This window comes from Cydia strobilella, chromosome Z, assembly GCF_947568885.1.
Source record: "Cydia strobilella chromosome Z, ilCydStro3.1, whole genome shotgun sequence".
Taxonomy (NCBI): domain Eukaryota; kingdom Metazoa; phylum Arthropoda; class Insecta; order Lepidoptera; family Tortricidae; genus Cydia; species Cydia strobilella.
Genome location: NC_086068.1, coordinates 57,382,418 through 57,401,222, shown reverse-complemented (window position 1 = coordinate 57,401,222; position 18,805 = coordinate 57,382,418). Strand labels below are relative to the sequence as shown.

Genomic DNA, 18,805 nt, shown 5'->3' with positions numbered 1-18,805 from the left:
TAGTGACCCTACCTGTGAAGCCGATGGTCCTGGTTTCGAATCCCGGTAAGGGCATTTATTTGTGTGATGAGCACAGATATTTGTTCCTGAGTCATGGGTGTTTTCTATGTATTTAAGTATTTATATACTATATGTCTGAGTACCCATAACACAAGCCTACTTGGGCTTACCGTGGGACTTAGTCAATCTGTGTAAGAATGTCCTGTAAAATTTATTTATTTATATAATAATGAGTATTGTGGTTTTCAGATTCAGTAAGAAATAAACCAACATCAAAACAACATTTTATGATTGAGGCATTATGGTCAATTATCACGATAAAACAGTAGTCGTCGAACAATAGAACTTGCAAATAATGCAAACAAACCATTTAACCAACTCAACACAATAATCAACCAACACAACCATCATTACTTACATCGGTTACATTAGTAGCCAACCTTCATTACTTCGTAATCTCGCTCTTTAAAAGGACAACCATGCATGACCTTATCAACAATCTATACAGGGTGGAATTTCTAAATGGGTCAGTGAGGGCAGCTACCAGATCCCATGCTGCTACGCGAAAACGGTCTTAGAAGACCTTCCCTCGATTTCAAATTAATTGGCGTTTACAGATTTAAAAAAAAAACATATGGGATGCGAGAAAAAGTTCATTTTTGACAAACTTTTTTTTTTGATGCCAATCGATCCCATTCCTATCCAGGATCAAAAGCTGGTATGGGAAGTTTGTCAAAAATGACCTTTTTCTCGCACATGTTTTTACCAAAATTTGTAGTTAAATTAAATGTTAATTATTAATGTTTCAGGGAAAACAACCTTCGTAAAAATGTTAGGTTATGTGTCTAATGCTAACAAGATCTGTCATAGTTGTTTACATTATTTGCAAGTTCTGTTGACGACGACTATAACAAATTGTTAATTTTTTTTATTGTATGGAATATATTTATGTCACTTCACAGACACTCACACTCACACACACACCCACACACACACACACACACACACACACACACACACACACTACTATTACAAAATACAAGACATGGTGTACCTCTAGCGATCCCCGGGGATATAATACTAGTACAAATAATTGCCCATGAATTGAAAATCATAATTAAATGGAACATAGTTGCATTAATTGTTTGTTTGTTTGATTTTAAAATGAAACAAATTTCTAATTTATAATACCATTGATTCGAATTTGACTGCAAATTTGTCTTGTATGGTGGGCCGCAAAGGGCATTTACCCTAGGGCCAAGGGGGCATATTTACCCTAGAGCCAAGGGGGCATATCGTCGCTATACTTACTCAACCTCATATCTGCAACAATCATTTGATGGAAATGTCACTTTTCTTTCATTCGGAACACAGGTGTTTTTGTCATCAAACGAGTGTTGCAGATACAGGTTGAGTAAGTATAGCGGCGATATTTACCCTAGGGCCAAGGGTGCTATGGCCCGGGGCGGCAGGCTACAAGGGGCGGCAAAACAGGGTTTCTTTCCTTATATGAGATACATTATCATGGCGACACACATAACCTAACATTTTTACAAAGGTTATTTGCGCTGAAATATTAATAATTAACATTTAATTTAACTAAACATTTATATAATTAAAATATTTAAGTATATAGACTGTTGATAAGGTCATGGTTGTCCTTTTAAAGAGCGAGATTACAAAATAATGAAGGTAAAACGGTTTGTTTACATTGTTTGGAAGTTCTATTGACGACGACTTTAAGGAAAAGTTGACCATGGCGATGAAACTATGGCAATGAGTGATACAAAATTTGTTTAGAAGTTCTCAAACTAATGTGAAAATAAAACGACCAATATGGCTAGTGTAAAAAGTGACCACTGTTACTTTTTACACATTTTAAAAATCTTTTTCCATACATTTACTATGGAGAAAACGTGAAATTTTATTCACAGTTTTCTATCTCGCCCATCAGTCCTACAGTAATGTCTCCATACAGTATTATGGTCCTAAAACGTAACAGGACTGATTGGCGAGATAGAAAACTGTAAATAAAATTTCACGTTTTCTCCATAGTAAATGTATGGAAAAAGATTTTTACACTAGCCATATTGGTCCTGATTTTCTTGTTTCACGGTAGACCCTCAGATTGTGGTAGTGGCGCCCCCTATGCAGAGTTTTGCATAATATTCCCTATTGATAAACAACAATGAGTGGTGTGGAAAAGTCAGTCTAGGAGTTAAGCATGGTGTTACCATGATTAACTCCTACACTGACTCCATTTCAGTTTAGAAACGCAAAATAATAAAATAAAACATTTTTACCAATTTAAGGGATCCTGGAGCCTAATCAATAGGGAATATTACGCAAAACTCTTCATAGGTGGCGCCACTACCACAATCTGAGGGTCTATCGCAAAACAAGAATATCGAAATTTCGTTATCTAACATCTATGTCACTCTTGCATATTCGAGCGATAAAGAGGCAGATCCTCTGTAAACAAACCGCCTTAATGCATCAATGTCATATTTTATTATCTCTGAAAACTTGTCAAAAACCTATTAAAGGTACAGTATGTATAAGTTACTCTGTGGTTTACTAAAAAGGCCAGTGCTGCATTTTGGTGGCAGAACATTGCAGTAATATCTCCTATTATGACCATGCATCTCCGACATAGCTTTGTACCAAAATTGAAGGTATTTAATGGTTAAAGATAAATGAGTAGAAGTCCTCGCTGGAGGACTCGCTCTTCATGATATAAAGCATTCAACCAATCTGCTTATAGTCTGACTGATTGCAGATAATACTAGAGAAAAATAAAAATGGTTATATTATATTCTTAATTAATAGTAACCAAACACACAGTGATATCTACCCAATTTCTGAAACTCAAATAAAAACGTTTTGCATACCTGTGTCCTCCAATATCATCATAACGTATGTAGCTGCCGCTAATGAGGTCGTCCTCCTCGCTATCCTCCATCTGAGGATACGCGTCGAACTGAGTCACGATCTCCTGGTCCTCATCCTCCGATATGTTGCCCATGCCGTCCCGCCCGTGGCTCGTGCTCGGCCGGCACAACCTCTCATCTTTCAACCTGATCCGCTCGTCTGCCGCCTTCGCTTGAAATATCTTCGAAAAATCCTCCCCGGCCATAACAATCTCGCACAAGCCCGTATCATCCGTGGCTATGAACGCGTCTCTTATGTTTTTGAGCAACCATATCTTGTTATCTAATGTGGCCATCGTGATTTCAGTTATTTATGTTATAACAAGATTAATTACTCTTAAATCCCCGATCTATTTTCTACGATTCAAAACACATGTACAAGTTGCCATCCCAAACAAATAATTATCTGTCATAATCATGTCAATCTTGTCATGTCATAGATGTGTCATAGTGAATTCTTGTATTTTTTTTTCATTATTATTTATTTTGTCTATGGTAATTAAGGGCTGTTTTCAATCAATCAATCGATCAATCAATATATTTTATTTCAGACTAATGTCCATAGTGTTAGTGTACATTCCCTTAAGCCTATGTTAGTTAAACCTATACTAACTTATAATAACCTATAAACTAAGCCTCTGGTTTTACGGTAGTTCGCTAATCAGCGAAATCTTCTCCACACTCGCGTTCGAGGCTTCGCGCGAGTAGTCTGGATCGAGCTTTTGCGGTAGGGTACTATTACGGTACGATAGAAATGACAGTCGAATCGATAAATTTTTGTCAAGGGCCTGACAATCTTAGATAGAGAAAGATAGTCTTATTGCGATTCCTATAAGAGGAAAGAGAAAATAGTGCCATACTTTGTCCTTATCACTGACCGGGTGGCATCATAGGTAGGAGGCGATGGCGAAATACCGAAATGTATAAGAGTGAAAGAGAAAAAATCCTATGCTGCCCAAATTTTATATGAATATTCTTTCTCTTACCCCCGGTCGCTCGGTGGCGCGTCTATAACTACTTGCACACACTATGCCTATGATTTTTGTAGATGGAAGCGTAAAACGCTTAAAACTTACTTCATATATTTATACGTCTTCATCTAATGAGGGCTATCGTTTTTTTGCTCACCAGTTGGCGCCTCTGTTGATGGTGGTCCAAAAGACTATAGAACAGCTGTCAGTCATTGAAGTGACAAATGACATTTGACATTTCGAACTATGGAAAAGACCACCATCTACAATAGCGCCCCTAGCGGCGAATTCATACGCGATAGCCCTCATTCCAGTCTGGCAAAAAAAGAGTTGAACTTAAAAAGCGGCAACACTGTAGTCGTCCCGTTTTTCTTAGATTGATTTGAAAGGGACGACACTACAGTGTTGCTACTTTTTAATGTCTACTCTTTTTTGCCAGATTGTTATTTACTAAATAATCGATGTTGCAATGATTCCTTGCCAAAGAATGCAGTGGTCTTGGTGGTCTGCTCAAATGTCTGCTCTACAAAGAATATATATAGTTTGTCAAGGGACTGTCTCATTTCGGGCGTAGACGGAGAGAGTCATACTGTCTTTGTCTTACACTGGTGCTGGCGCCCAGAAGAAGGGGATGCGTGTAGTTTTTTTATTCTTATTTACTGACAAGATTTGCTTGACGAACTATATTTTGTCAAAGGACTGTCTCATTTCATACATAAACAGAGAGAATCATACTATCTTTTTCTTACACTAGTCCTAGCACCCAAAATAAAAGGCTGAGTATAGTTTTTTTTGTTCCTATTTACTGACAATTTGGTTTGACCAACTATAATACTGCTGTATCTGACTTTGATCTGACTGTACGTGTAAGTTGAGTTTAAATATGTTTGACATATTTTCATTGCTTTCATGAGTTTCCGAACGCCTCCAAGTTGTCATAACAACAATATCAACGGTCATTTGTCAACAATCACGATAATTTTAGGTTAGTTTTTTTTTATTTCTAAATTTTATTGCATTGGATTGATAAGGATCGCTTTTTTTATAATATTGTTCACGTTACTATTATTTGCCTATATCACTAAAAATATAACAACAGTAATAGCTCAATAATTCTATGAGTATTCGGCGTATGTTGTTGGTAGAACTTTTAGCTTTTTTAGGGTTCCGTACCCAAAGGGTTTAAACGGGACCCTATTACTAAGACTCCGCTGTCCATCCGTCTGTCCGTCTGTCACCAGGCTGTATCTCATGAACCGTGATACCTAGACAGTGGAAATTTTCACAGAAAATGTGTTTCTGTTGCCGCTATCAACAAATACTATAAACAGAATAAAATAAATATTTAAGTGGGGCTCCCATACCACAAACGTGTTTTTTTTTGCATGCGTTTTTTGCGTCATGGTACGGAACCCTTCGTGCGCGAGTCCGACTCGCACTTGGCCGGTTTGTAAAATAATCTATTACCAAGGATTGTCCTTGCTATTACTAATTACTTTAATTGCATAGTAAGGAGACAGTTAGCCAAAAATTTTAAATTATCAAGTAATATTTTGAGTAAATTGTTCTGTTGACTCCCACTTTTGAGAGAAAATCGAGTGGGGATACTTATTGAAAATGAAACCATGCTTAGAAATAGCTTCAAATATGGATATTTTATTCATACCAGCCAGTATACAGATTAATTCTTCTCCAACTTTGTATTTAAATCACCTGAAAAGAGATGGGTGTGTCACTTTTTGGAATCAATCCTAATAATAAATGTTCGGGACACTTGTCACATGTACCGGAAAGACATACACACAAATTAGGGTAACTACCTTTTACCTACTCCAGTTTAAACAATAAACTAGTTTTTTGGACTGTAAATATATTCATATTTGATAGAATGTGTTACAACATGTGGTGCCCAATGTAGTTAGTTAGTTGTTTTAACTGTTAATAATTTTAATTGTACCTGGTTCCCCGCGATACCCCTGACATTCTCTGTTGTTTCATTGATAATCAAATTTATTATTTTTATTCTTATTAGATATCACGGGCCTATAAATCCCGGTCTTTTGATAGGCTTGCGTGGGGATATAGATCCAACACGTAGAGGCCCCTTGGAGAGCTTTAATGTCATGTAGAACGCCTGCTGGAACCCGTTCACAGGTGCAACAATAGACACCCATGAACCGGTCGCAGCAGGCATTGGGACTATTGTAGAAAAAGTGAACAGTATACCGGTCTATGGATTGAAGTTTGGGTGGACAATGAGACTGGGCTATTGTAAAGAATGTTAAAACACGTTATCTTTATTCTTATTATTATTTGAAGAGGCCTAAGCCTTGCACACCTACAACACATCATGTCCCCCTAACCTAACACATGACACATCTTTATATCCAATCTTTATGTATATGCATTTCTAATGTTGGAATGAAATAGCTATTAAGTATCCTTATACCTAGTCGGCTCATAAGTTCTGTCACTGGCCTTTAAAATTTAAATTTGGAACTCCTAAAACAAAAACCGTTCTGCATTTGAATTTCGAATCTTTATTAAATATTTGAGTAGTATAATTTTGCAATTTTCTGTTTTCTTCAACATGGAGTGGACGCTTAAAGATAGCCGTACCGCAATAATTGCACTATATCGTTGTGGTCACTCGCCGACTAAAATTTTTAAGCTACTTGAAAATTTAAAATTCTCTCTAATATTTGTGTATCGTACCATAGAAAGATACAGTGAGGTCTCTAGTTTAAATGACAAGAAAAGAAGCGGTCGTCCGCGTACAGCTAGGACTCCAGCGGTTGTACAAGCAATTAGGGCACGCATTGCCAGAAATCCCGCTAGGAAACAAAAAGTTATGGCCCTCCAGATGGGTTTGAGCAAAAACACGGTGAAAAGAGTGCTTAATCAAGACCTGAGACTTCGTGCTTATAAACGAAAAACTGGCCATCTTCTCAATGGTCGGCTTAAAGCTTTAAGGCTTAAAAGATCTAAAGCTTTATTGAAGAAGTACGCTAAAAATAAGCACCGTTGTATACTGTTTTCGGACGAGAAAATTTTTGACATAGAAGAAAACTGTAATAAACAAAATGATAGAGTGTACGCTCGCAATAGTAAAGAAGCGTCTAATAGCATTCCCCGTATTCAAAGAGGTCATCACCCTTCATCTGTGATGGTTTGGCTGGGAGTTTCTTATGCGGGCGTCACTAGTATGCATTTTTGTGAGAAAGAAGTAAAAACTAGTGCCAAAGTGTACCAAGACACGGTGTTGACTAATATTGTGAAACCACTATCCCATACGATGTTTCTAAACCAGCATTGGGTTTTCCAGCAGGACTCTGCTCCAGCCCATAAGGCAAAGTCTACACAAGCCTGGCTCGCCTCCAATAAAATCGACTTTATACGGCATGAAGATTGGCCCTCCTCTAGCCCAGATCTTAATCCTTTAGACTATAAAATATGGCAGTATTTAGAGGAAAAGGTGTGCTCAAAACCTCATGCAAATCTAGACTCGCTGAAAAAATCTCTTGCTACGGCAGTGGCCAATATCGACATGAAAGTGGTGCGTGAATCCATTGACGACTGGCCACGAAGACTTCAAGCCTGTGTAGATAATTATGGCGGTCATTTTGAATAAATGTTATACATTTAGATTCTCTAGTTTATAAGCTTTCAAACGCTGTACAAATTATACGGAATAAACTTAAACTTTTGATTTTATTTGATACTATGTATATGACAGAACTTATGAGCCGACTAGGTACATTTGGATATGTAAAAAGTCCACGAAACGCCTTCTCAAAACAAAACAATATTTACTATTTCACATTTAATATAATAAAAAAATTCAAACAACTCAAAACATTCACACGAGACTATAATTGCCGATAGAAAGCATAGACCTCCTCAGGTCTTGAACACAATCATAGTAGGAGCGGTACGGGGGCCGGAGTGTGATGTCATACAGCTTCAGGACCTCAATCAGCTTCTTCATGGCTTCTCTGTAGTTGCCTTCTTCCATGTTGCCTTTGCCGAGGCGGTATAGCATGTCTGTGTCCTGTTGGAAGAAAGATTGTTTTTAAAGGCTTTGGTTTTAAATGCTTTTTCTTTCTTTTCTTTCTTCTTTGATGATTGGCCATGTCAGCTATAATAAAAAAAAAATATTGAAAGAGAGAATGAAAATTTAAGAGGACATATTGATTCATTAAAAGAATAAGCTGTATTCCTCTTTAGTCTTTAATTTTAACTGAGGATAATAAATATCCAAAATTGTAATATTTTCTGTGGTAAACTTATGGTCAGACATAACAAAATAATCCTGTATAGAAAACAAAATTTCCTATTTCCAAAATTCAAAACTTCCTTTATTTCTTGTAAATTATTTGTGAGATACTCCAACTTTTTGGAAACTTTCTGCAACTTTAAAGCGTTAATATTTTGCCACCTTTTTTTGTATACTCAGTTTTCTTGTACATAAGTTTTATGTAACCCTTGCCTTGGGTAATGCTTGGGTACAACATGGCTTGGACGCAAACCTGCACTTTTGGTTTGAATGTGTAATGCTGAGCCTGAACCATTCAGCTACTCCTTAATTTTAAGTTAAAATATTAACAACATTTTTATTTTCAGAAAATCGAACCACAATGGCGGATGATGAGGGTAAGAATTGAATTTTTATATTGCTTTCTTTAAAATGTTTAGTTCATGCTATAGATAGTTGAATATATAGAAAAAAAGAAAGCTAATGTTTTCGATGTTATTTGGACTTTACACACTTCAAAGCCTAAAGAACTTTAACAGGCATATTTCTTCCAAAGTTTATTTTTAAAGTTACTAACCTAACCTACACGACAGGCTCAGTGCCGGATTTAAAATTCTGGAGGTCTCGGGGCAACAAAGGAGTGAAGGCCCCCTGGTCCCAAATTATTTTCCAAATAAAATAGACAATTTTATTCAGTGGGGGCCCCTTTTTTGTGGAGGCCCCGGGCTGTATCTTAAATCCGGCCCTGGAAAGGCTGCACCGCCTGCGCCTAGTGTAGTAACCAAAACAAACTAAATTTTATTGTAAATGTTTTATCTACATTATTGTCATCTTGTTTTAAGACTGGATTTTGTTCCCTCTACAATAAATAATTTTTGACTTTACGAGTTTGACTTTATTAAATTATTAACATATATTAAAAATTTCCAGGAAACGAGGATGTTGCTGAGGAGCAGCAGCCAGAGGCCTATGAAGACGACACCCTCAGCCCTGTGCCCGTGCAGCCTCTAGACCCGCCCAAGTATGAAGTTAGACCCGGCCTTGGAGAGAAGTGAGTATTAAGTGCACATAATGACCAAAGGTCGACCTTATGTGTGTCCAATAAGGTTCACAAGTTTACACTGTGAACCATGGTTCAGTGATACATGTTGCTAGACGACAGAGGCCTATGAAAACGACACTCTCAGCCCTGTGCCCGTGCAGCCTCTAGACCCGCCCAAGTATGAAGTTAGACCCGGCCTTGGAGAGAAGTGAGTGTTAAGTGTACATAATGAGTATTATCAGTATACAAATTCACACACTCAAACTAGCTGGATCTACGAAGTTGAGTGCTAGCGTTGAGGGCAAAGACTCTTCCTCAACAAAATGTTGACAGTGAAGCTACAACAATAACGTAATATTAATAATATTTCAGGTTCCAAGCTGAGAATATACACGATATTATAGTGACGTCCATGCAACAGCAATTATCGGGGCGGCAGTACCGCGCCGACCAGGCGCCGCACTGGGCGCAGATGATCGCCAACGGCGTGCGACAGCGGACTCAGGAGTTAGGCATGAAGAGGTACAGTTTATATATTTGTTTATCAGTTTTTATTTGGGAGTTTTTGTCTCTAGGGGTCGGGGTTTGAAAAATAAAACCGAACAAGTGCGAGTCGGACTCGCCCACCGTTCCGTACTTTTCAGTATTTGTTGTCAAAGCGGCATCAGAAATACATTATCTGTGAACATTTTAACATTTTTACCTCATTTCAGGTACAAACTCCTAGTCCAAGCCGTGATTCTCGAAATGAAAGGCGCGGGCATCAAGATGGGTCAGCGCTGCCTCTGGGACCCGGAGACGGATGACTATGTCCACGGCCTTTACAAGGACGGCAGCATAATGTGCCACTGCACCGTCTATGGCATATATATGTACTGAGGCAAGCGGAACTACAGCAAGATACATTTGCATTTGAGTAGGGAGGATTTTATTTATTAACTATTTTTATAAAAGCACAGATAAGCGACTGACCACGGTGATTTTGCAAACAACTATGTCAAAACATACAATGTGCATTGAATTGTATAATAAGCTACCGAATTGCATGAAGGAGTTTAAGTAAATTTCAAAGAAGTTTTGCTAGATATTTATTAGATAAAAAATATTATTACCTCAAAGACTTTCTCTACGAAAATGTTCAGGAGCAAAATTGTTAATGAAATTGTTATTATTTAAATTTGATTTTTTGTAAAAAAAATTGCATGCTAGTATTATTATATACATATAGCAGAATAAGTAAGAAATTGTCAGAATTACAACTGTAGACACAGAATAATGTACTTATTCTATCCAAATAAAGCTATTCTATTCTATTCTATTCTATAATCAATATCCTAAAGGAGCGCTATACTTAACGTATTAGTTATGCTCGTGCAAATGTATCTGACTGGTGTCAATTGGTGTTGAACAAGAACATTTTGAAAATGTGAATTAATGTGATTGTGACTTTTATACGTTTTTATCGCGTAGTGTGTCATAGAATAATGTATTAAGTATGCACTGGCACATATACTGGTTTTGTAAAATACAGGGTGACATCGGAGATGCGATTCAAAAACTAAGATTAAGGGAGTTTTTGAGAACATAAAGTCTGTCTAGAGTCCGCCTAAGCCAACTTTGCACCGGTTGATCCGGTTAGTTGACTCCAGGGGCCTGCTGAGGTTTTCCCGAGGGGCTACAGTATGGGGTTCATCAAAAAAGGAGTGTACAGGTTTTTAAAGGGTCGGCAACGCGCGTGTAATATCTCCGGTGTTGCAGGCGTCCATAGGCTGCGGTAACTGCTTACCATCAGGCGGGCCGTATGCTTGATTGCCACCGACGGGGTATAAAAAAAATATATTGAAAGAAAGAAAGAAAATACATTTATTTGACGCCACAACATAGTACATAAAAAAGAAAAGCATGCAGACAAAAAAACATTAGGACGCCAAAAAGGATCCCCACTCAGCATAGTGCCGCGGCAAAGCGTGGCGCTGGTTTTCTGTGGGGACCTGGCTTAATCTAAAAATAATGGCGACACGTACGCCAACGAGACACAATTAAATTTACATTGACATAAAAATACAAACATTATTAAACAGAAAATTAAGACAAACAAAATATTAATATTGGTGATATTACATAAAAAATCACAGGCCCCTGGCCTCTATTTTACCACGCTGTTATTGACAACTCTACGTACACTGCTGGTCCAATAACTAAACAATTACGCTATGTACCGTAGTTACTTACTGACCCAGAAATGTTTTACTCATTACATGTAATTGTTAAGTTAGTGAAATGGGCGCCTGAATCTATTTCTTATTGCGTTTTCGATGTCACCCTGTAATTAAGTATTACTTACTCAATGAGTTGTGACTATGTATAGATAGGTTGAATGCAACATACAACATAAGGTTATGAACTATTTATTTATATTGACATATGCGTTTGCTTATTTTTTTTTAATGATTATTTGTTATTTGTCTTTAATTGTTATTATGAATTAAGATATTATTGACAGTTTAGGTGTATAGTAGGTTTTTTTTTTTTTTTTTAATTTATTTAGGAAACAAACAGTCACATACAGATAAGTTTAAACTTGCAGATATACAATAAGACCATTATGTTCCATTATGTTCCAGATTATGTTGTATAGTTCGTTTTTCTAGCATTAGAAAGAAGGTAAGCTAGCTTGATGTGTCTTTTTATTAAAAATCACTTTGAAAAATATGTCACATCAAGTATGTTACAATTATAAATCATATACGATCTATTACATCCTTTTGCTTTCATAAGTAATATAGACTAATTATTTAAAAGCGTTTTTTAATATTTTCAATAAAAAGACACAAGACAAAAAAAAAATACATTAATTGTATAAAACAAACTGGTTACCTTTTTTTCTAATGTTAGAAAAACTAATTCAGCAAGTAGATGGACTCCTTTTAAAACTCGAGTAGAATTCGGATGACACCCAGGTAATACCTAATATATTCATTTAGTTTTTTATGAGTGCATACGGTATGCGCTAAAATTGGGCATTCTCTATGAAAAGGGACCTTATTGTCGATGGCGCTTACGCCGCACAGCGTCGCGCGGCATTGTATTTAATTATTTATATCGTAGCATCGTTTATAATGGCGTAAGCGCCATCGGCAATAACGTCCCTTTTTATAGAAAATACCACAAATGTTCCAGCCGTGCACGTTACGTTACGCAAGCTATGTGCCGTGGTTTATAAGGATTTGTATATTACATCCGCGCACGCGCACTTATGCATGCATACGCAAATCTAAATAATCTAATAAAGATAATATGTGGTATTTGCTATAAAAAGGAACCTTATTGCCGATGGCGCTTATGCCATTATTAACGATGCTCCGATATAAATACAATGCCGCGCGAAGCTGTGCGGCGTAAGCGCCATCGACAATAAGGTCCCTTTTAATAGAAAATGCCCCATATATGTTAATGCTGTACGGCGTCATGGTTTACAGACATTTTGACAACCCAGAGTAACCGCATAATGTACAAATTAAGTGCGGTCGAGTTCACAATAGGGTATTTGACTACTAGCCAAATCAGTTTTTTTTTTCGAACTGTCCAAACGATTTTGCTACTGTGAAATGGGGTTGGCCGGTCGAAGTATTTAGCAGATGGCGCCAGCATAGCTTGCCCTGTCAGTCCCTAGAATTGTGTCAATATTTTTTGTTTATGTCCTGGATGCCAGCCCTTTTAGCCAAATCTCATAGAAAAAGGGGCAAGCTATGATGGCGCCATCTCTGCAAATCCTTGACAGTTGCCAATCCCATTCACATTAATAATCTGGTCCAAATATGAGTATTTTTATATTGTCAGCAAAGATAGATATAACTCCGTAATTGATAGATACAGTCTAAGGAAAAAACGTGCCTCGAAAATCAAGAAAATTTGATTCTCGTTCAGAGGGCGCTACTAGTTTTGGCCTACAGTCGAATAGATGGCGTTGACGGTTTCGTTTGTTATTTAACAATTTTAACGCATATCAGTGAAAGAACATGGGTCAAAATCATAAAAATAATTAATGCAAATAAAAAAAATCATTTATCTATATCTAAATACATTCTATCGTATTTTTATAAATCTTCATTTTTAGTTTTAAAGTGTGTTTGGCAAGATGGCAGTGAATTTACTGGGATTACAAAATTTACTATGACAGTACCGCTCTAGTATAAGTTACTCTATGATTGTCAGTGAGTTTTCAACCGACAAAAAACTAAACCAGTGTGTTACAATCTAATAATGCATGAAATGTTAAAACAAACTTTTAGCTCTGATTTAGAATAGATTTTAAAAGTGTATTTTGTATAGGAGTTTTAATGGCTGAGTAGTTTGGTGAATTAGGTAAATAAAATTATGCTTAAATGTCAATTTATCTTTATTTATTACTAGCTTTTGCCCGCGACTTCGTCTGCGTGGAGTTAGTAATTTCGGTACCATGTTTTTTATCCAATCTGCTTTTTATCGACTCCCCATACAAACTTCCACCCCTCTTTTCACCCCCATAAAGGATGATTTCTGGGATAAATACTACCCTATGATCTTCCCCGGGACTCAAACTATCTCTATACCAAACGCCACTGCTACATAATTGTGATTATTTAAATTTAATGATAGATATTCAAAAAAAAACGGTCGAATTGATAACCTTCTCCTTTTTGGAATTCGGGTAAAAAAGGGAGCCGCTACGTACTGTATTTTGTATTTAAGTACCTTTTGAATTCATCAAACTAGTTTTTATGTTGCTGGATTCGTCGATCTATGAACTCGAAACAAAAACGGCCGTTTTAAGTTTTAACCTCGGACGCATAGATTGACGAATCCAGCAACGTAATAGTTATTTACGATACAAGTGCGGAAAAGAGGAAATTCGAAACGAGTGGCGATAAATTAAAACACGACCGCAGTATCGTACACCGTTTTACATTACATATGGCCCTTTAAATTTTCGACATAGTTGCGTAATGTGCTAACTATCGCACTAGTGCGAGAAAGTAGCATCATATGTCATGTAATAGTTATTTACGATACAAGTGCGGAAAAGAGGAAATTCGAAACGAGTGGCGATAAATTAAAACACGACCGCAGGGAGTGTTTCAAATCGACACGAGTTGCGAATTACCTTTTCGCACGTGTATCGTACAACGTTTTACAGTACATATGACCCTTTAAACTTTAGACATATGCACGAAAAGTGCTCATTCCCGCACTAGTGCGAAAAAGTAGCACCATATGTACTGTAGAATCTATTATAATGTTTCTTACAGTACGTAGCGGCCCCCTTTTTTAAATATTTAATTATTTAGCAGTGGCGCTAGTGAGCACGTTAATGAGTTCTTAAGCGTGAAGAGGTAACAGTAACAGACAGACACACTTTCGCATTTATAATATTAGTATGGATTCTTCTTACCCGACTGCGAAGAAAAATGCAGTGAGTTGAAGTTTATAATTTTTAGGGCGTAGTTTTACGCGGTTGGGTTATCAAACTGATGCGAATTCGCACGTCGCTCCAGTCTGTCTGTTACCAGGCTGTATCTCATGAACCGTGATAGCTTGTTGAAATTTTCACAGATATTTCTGTTGCCGCTACAACAACAAATACTAAAAAGTACGGAACCCTCGGTGGGCGAGTCCGACTCGCACTTGTCCGAGTTTTTTTAATATTCATAACTTTTGTTATTTCTTATAAAGATGGCCGAAGTCTGGCAGACTTCGGTACAAGATCGACTGCAGTGGAGGCATACAGTGAGTACAAAAGTGCAGGCCTTCGAAGAGCAGAGACGAGTGGAACTCGACGCGAAGCGTGACGAGTTAAAGGTCCGACCACCTGCGGTCATCAACTACAATTTTGTCGGAGGGGTGCTGACCTGCGGTGAGTGTGGCCGTACATTCACTGCAAAAATAGGCTACTTCAGCCACCTGAGAGCTCACGACCGTCGCACTCACTAGCCAGTACAAACCCAGTCGCCGTGGCCGAAACCGGCCAGGATAGGACAGGATAAAGATGGCAAATCGTGTTATCAATCCACATACGAGTAGTAATTCTTTAGCTACCGACGGCGTCATAAGCTACCGCGCATGCAAGGACATAGGCCACAATAGTTTTTATAAATATTATAGTGTATTGTAGTATATTATAATGCGTACAATACACGCTGTAGTTTTACGACTTTGATAACTTTTATGTATAACATTCCTTAGGTAAATTTAATATAGGTAAGATATGAACAAGTTTGAAACAAATCAAATTATTTTATTAAATATTTTGATGTGTTTTTTGATTTGTTCCCAAACTTGTTCATAGATGGCAGCACCTATGAACAATTTGGGAACTCTCTCGCTACAACGTAAATCCGCAAGGAGTTCGTTTAGGAGGTGCAAGCGCGCACTGCAATGCCCTTAGAGCTGGTCAAAGACGCCTAGTCTTACTAAGATGGCATATAGTCGAGAAATTCGGACGGGCACCGCCGTGGCGGGGTGGCCTAGGGGTTCATGGCGTTAGCCGCAATAGCTAAAGACGCCGGTTCGAATCCGGCCTTCACCACTGGAGCGCTTCGTCAATGACATCTATTACAGTTTTTAATAGGTAAGATATAGTGAAGTTATAAGACGAGTTACTAGAAAGTCACAAGGTTTTTATTTATTATAACTGATGTAATTATTATTTGTGACGTTTTCAACTAAAAGGTACCACATTGTCGATAAGGTTGATTTCAAATTGAAGCTTTACGGACATAGCGCCTTACTGACAAGCGACAATAAGTACCCTTTTGGTTGAAAATGGCACAAATACGTACATATATCTAGCAAAAAGCTGAGATTGGTACCCCATTGCATATACCACAAACAGACCTAGATGTAGTTTACTGTTCTTTTTTTTGTGCATGTTTTCTAGAGTTAGACCAAGAAAAGTTTGCAACGATTTTGATAGCTCACGCAGTGCAAGTGTTATTTATGCGTCATAATTTCATAGAAGATTGACGTTTAAAATAACACCTGCACTGCGTGTGCTATCAAAATCGTTGCAGACTTCTCATGGTTTAACTCTATAATGTTGTTGTGCAATTAAGTGTATTTTGTTTTTTATCTTGTGCAATTTTTTTTCTGTCAGTGGCAATAAAACATTTTTTTATTTACTGAAGTTCAAGTTCATACAATCAATGGCTAAAGGGGCCCACTGACTATCAGTCCGCCGGACGATATCGGCCTGTCGGTTAGAACAAAAATTAGAGATATTTAAGAGATATTTCATATTCAGACCTAAATGTCAAATATTTTGCCCGCACTGTAGTTAAATACTTTTTTCACATCACCAATTTGAAAAAGGGGTTTTTCTTCCCTGCTAGGAGGGATCAAAGTGGCACTTTTCTTCCTTGCTAGGAGGGATCAAAATAACACTTTTCTGTTCTAGTGCACTATTTTTACATTTTTTTGCACATTATTTTTTTAGCTTAAATAATATTTTTAAATATCATAATTTCCTCATAGGTGATGTGGAAAGCAGTATGTGTCACGTGGTAGCAAAATTATTTCCATCTAGGACGTAACACAATTAATTCCCTCACTACGTTCAGGATTCTACTTTAGATTCCCTCGTTACTCTCGGGATTCTATTATAGAATCCTTCGCTTCGTTTAGGATTCAATGTGCGCCCTCGTCGTAAATATGTCATTTTGCTCCCTTGTAACACAATCTAATATAGAACCAACATCACTTTACAAACGCGGAAAATTTGTTTTATTTATCATCTTTATTTATCCAACACATTGTCGTCTATTTTACATACACTAATGCCTTATACAGCATGAAATTGTTCAGTCACCCCTGTTTATTCTATGTATTACATGCTGTTCGTAAATTGACGGAGTTCTAACATAATTGTTGTTTCAGATTCAAGACAAAATAAGAATTTTCGATTGAAACAATAGTCGCATATTAAGCTGAAGTTTATTTAGAGCAACATCTACCTACCTAAATACGTGAGCTAGATACTACATACTACCTACTTACGTTATTTTAAGTTGTTATTGGCCATCTGGGGCCCGTTTCTTAAAAGCTTGTAACTGGTAATACAAGCGGATGTCACCTTTTGACAGCTTTTGTTAGAAAGGAACTTCAACAACAATATGGATGGTATAGAAAGGATCGCAATCTCTTATGGCAGAATTGTTGTAAAAGTGACCGCGTTAAGCTTTAAATAATAGTTCCTAATCTCTCCGGTGGCGCTAGTTAGGCTCTGGGACATGAGTATAACATGAACCATATAAGGCAACAAATAACCCGACCAAATTACGTAGGTTTTTTTTGGTAGTATTTCGGTGTATGGTGGCGCCGCCTAATTACTGTTTTTTGATGGACACTTTTCATACATAGAGATTTGGCTCCTTTATACAGTCTCCATGAACAACAAGTTACAAGCTTTTGTGAAACGGGCCCCTGTTATGTAAACATTCATATGTAAAACTTTTGTTTACGGCTGTTGTTGTCCTAAATATCAATAAAATAAATAATAAAACACGTAACTTCGGCTTGCAGAAGACTTAGCTTAGTCCTTCAAAAGGCCATGTGGCAAGCAATGCTCATCAGTTTCTTAGCGAGGTAGAATAGAAAAGTGGATAATCGCACAAGATGTAAGGTCGTTAAATGACTCTTTTGTTCGAATTTCCATCTTTAATCACGGTTATCCTTGTATTTCATCTTTAGAATGCTTCGGTCCTAATTTATGGTCTCTCGTATCGCGCATAACATGATACATGCGATGTATCCTAATAAGTCAGTTTTTTTTCTCGGCAGGAAGAGACGAGTTTTATTTTAGCCTGCAAGGTCCACTAGCCTGTTTCGGCTTTCGATACTTGTCTGTAAAGACTTGAGGCCCTTTATAATATTAGTGTACCTACAGGGGCCCGTTTCTCAAAAGCTTGTAACTTGTGATACAAGCGGATGTCACTTTTTGACAGCTTTTGTTAGAAAGGGACTTCCACTTGTATTACAAGCTTAAACCTATGCAGAGGATGCATGGAGACAGAAGAAACAGCCTCTCACGTGGTGCTGGAGTGCAGCGGAGTGGCCCCATACAGGGTAAAACATCTCGGATCCCCGAGAGACCTCCCCGAGGTCCTACTCAACATCAAAGGTTTGATAGGTTTCCTCGAGGAGCTGGGCTGGCAGTACTAGCCCAACCCCATGTCACGCAAAATAGGCGCCAGTCGTCGAGTTGCGGAAAATCGCCCGAACTACAATACAATACAAGCTAAAAGCTTTTGAGAAACGGGCCCCTGTAAGTAAAGTACAGTCCATACTTGATGAACCTTTCAATACTTAAATAGTAGATTTAGTTATTATGTTATTTTTAATATGTGTATTTGTACAATAAAGAGTTTATTACTACTACTACTTGCCTGTAAAGACTTGAGCCCCTTCATAATGTTAGTGTACTGCAAGCAGAGTCCGCATTGGATCATGAACTCCTTTGCGTCGTAGGGGACGGCGATCACGTTGGGGCACGGCCGGTCAGAGTCGCATCTGAAAACGATTTTGAATGTGTTATTAGATCCCACCACTAGTGAGCCTCTCCCATTGCTTCAAT

General features: G+C 37.6%; 3 protein-coding genes and 1 non-coding gene across 4 annotated transcripts in view; 2 read left to right on the top strand and 2 right to left on the bottom strand.

The window, feature by feature from the left end:
* Positions 1 to 3,311, bottom strand: part of LOC134755166 (stress-activated map kinase-interacting protein 1) — a 35,754-nt gene extending 32,443 nt beyond the window's left edge. Inside the window, exon 1 of the mRNA XM_063691667.1 lies at positions 2,892 to 3,311. Coding sequence (XP_063547737.1) covers positions 2,892 to 3,226 — 335 coding nt within the window. The 5' untranslated portion in view covers positions 3,227 to 3,311. The remainder of the gene's footprint in view (positions 1 to 2,891) is intronic.
* Positions 3,312 to 4,823: 1,512 nt separating this feature from the next.
* On the top strand, positions 4,824 to 10,137 carry LOC134755212 (dynein light chain Tctex-type protein 2B-like). The gene is made up of 5 exons (XM_063691734.1): positions 4,824 to 4,886; positions 8,525 to 8,554; positions 9,087 to 9,207; positions 9,571 to 9,720; positions 9,912 to 10,137. Exons 2-5 carry the CDS (start codon positions 8,539 to 8,541, stop codon positions 10,075 to 10,077), a joined length of 453 nt encoding a protein of 150 aa, XP_063547804.1. The 5' UTR covers positions 4,824 to 4,886; positions 8,525 to 8,538; the 3' UTR covers positions 10,078 to 10,137.
* LOC134755159 (SET and MYND domain-containing protein 4) overlaps positions 7,710 to 18,805 on the bottom strand; it is a 27,307-nt gene continuing 16,211 nt past the window's right edge. Inside the window, exons 6-7 of the mRNA XM_063691661.1 lie at positions 18,618 to 18,741; positions 7,710 to 7,952 (exon numbers count right to left, since the gene is read on the bottom strand). Coding sequence (XP_063547731.1) covers positions 7,761 to 7,952; positions 18,618 to 18,741 — 316 coding nt within the window. The 3' untranslated portion in view covers positions 7,710 to 7,760. The remainder of the gene's footprint in view (positions 7,953 to 18,617; positions 18,742 to 18,805) is intronic.
* Trnal-caa (transfer RNA leucine (anticodon CAA)) lies at positions 15,691 to 15,763 on the top strand. The gene has a single exon. It is a non-coding gene; the product is annotated as a tRNA-Leu (tRNA).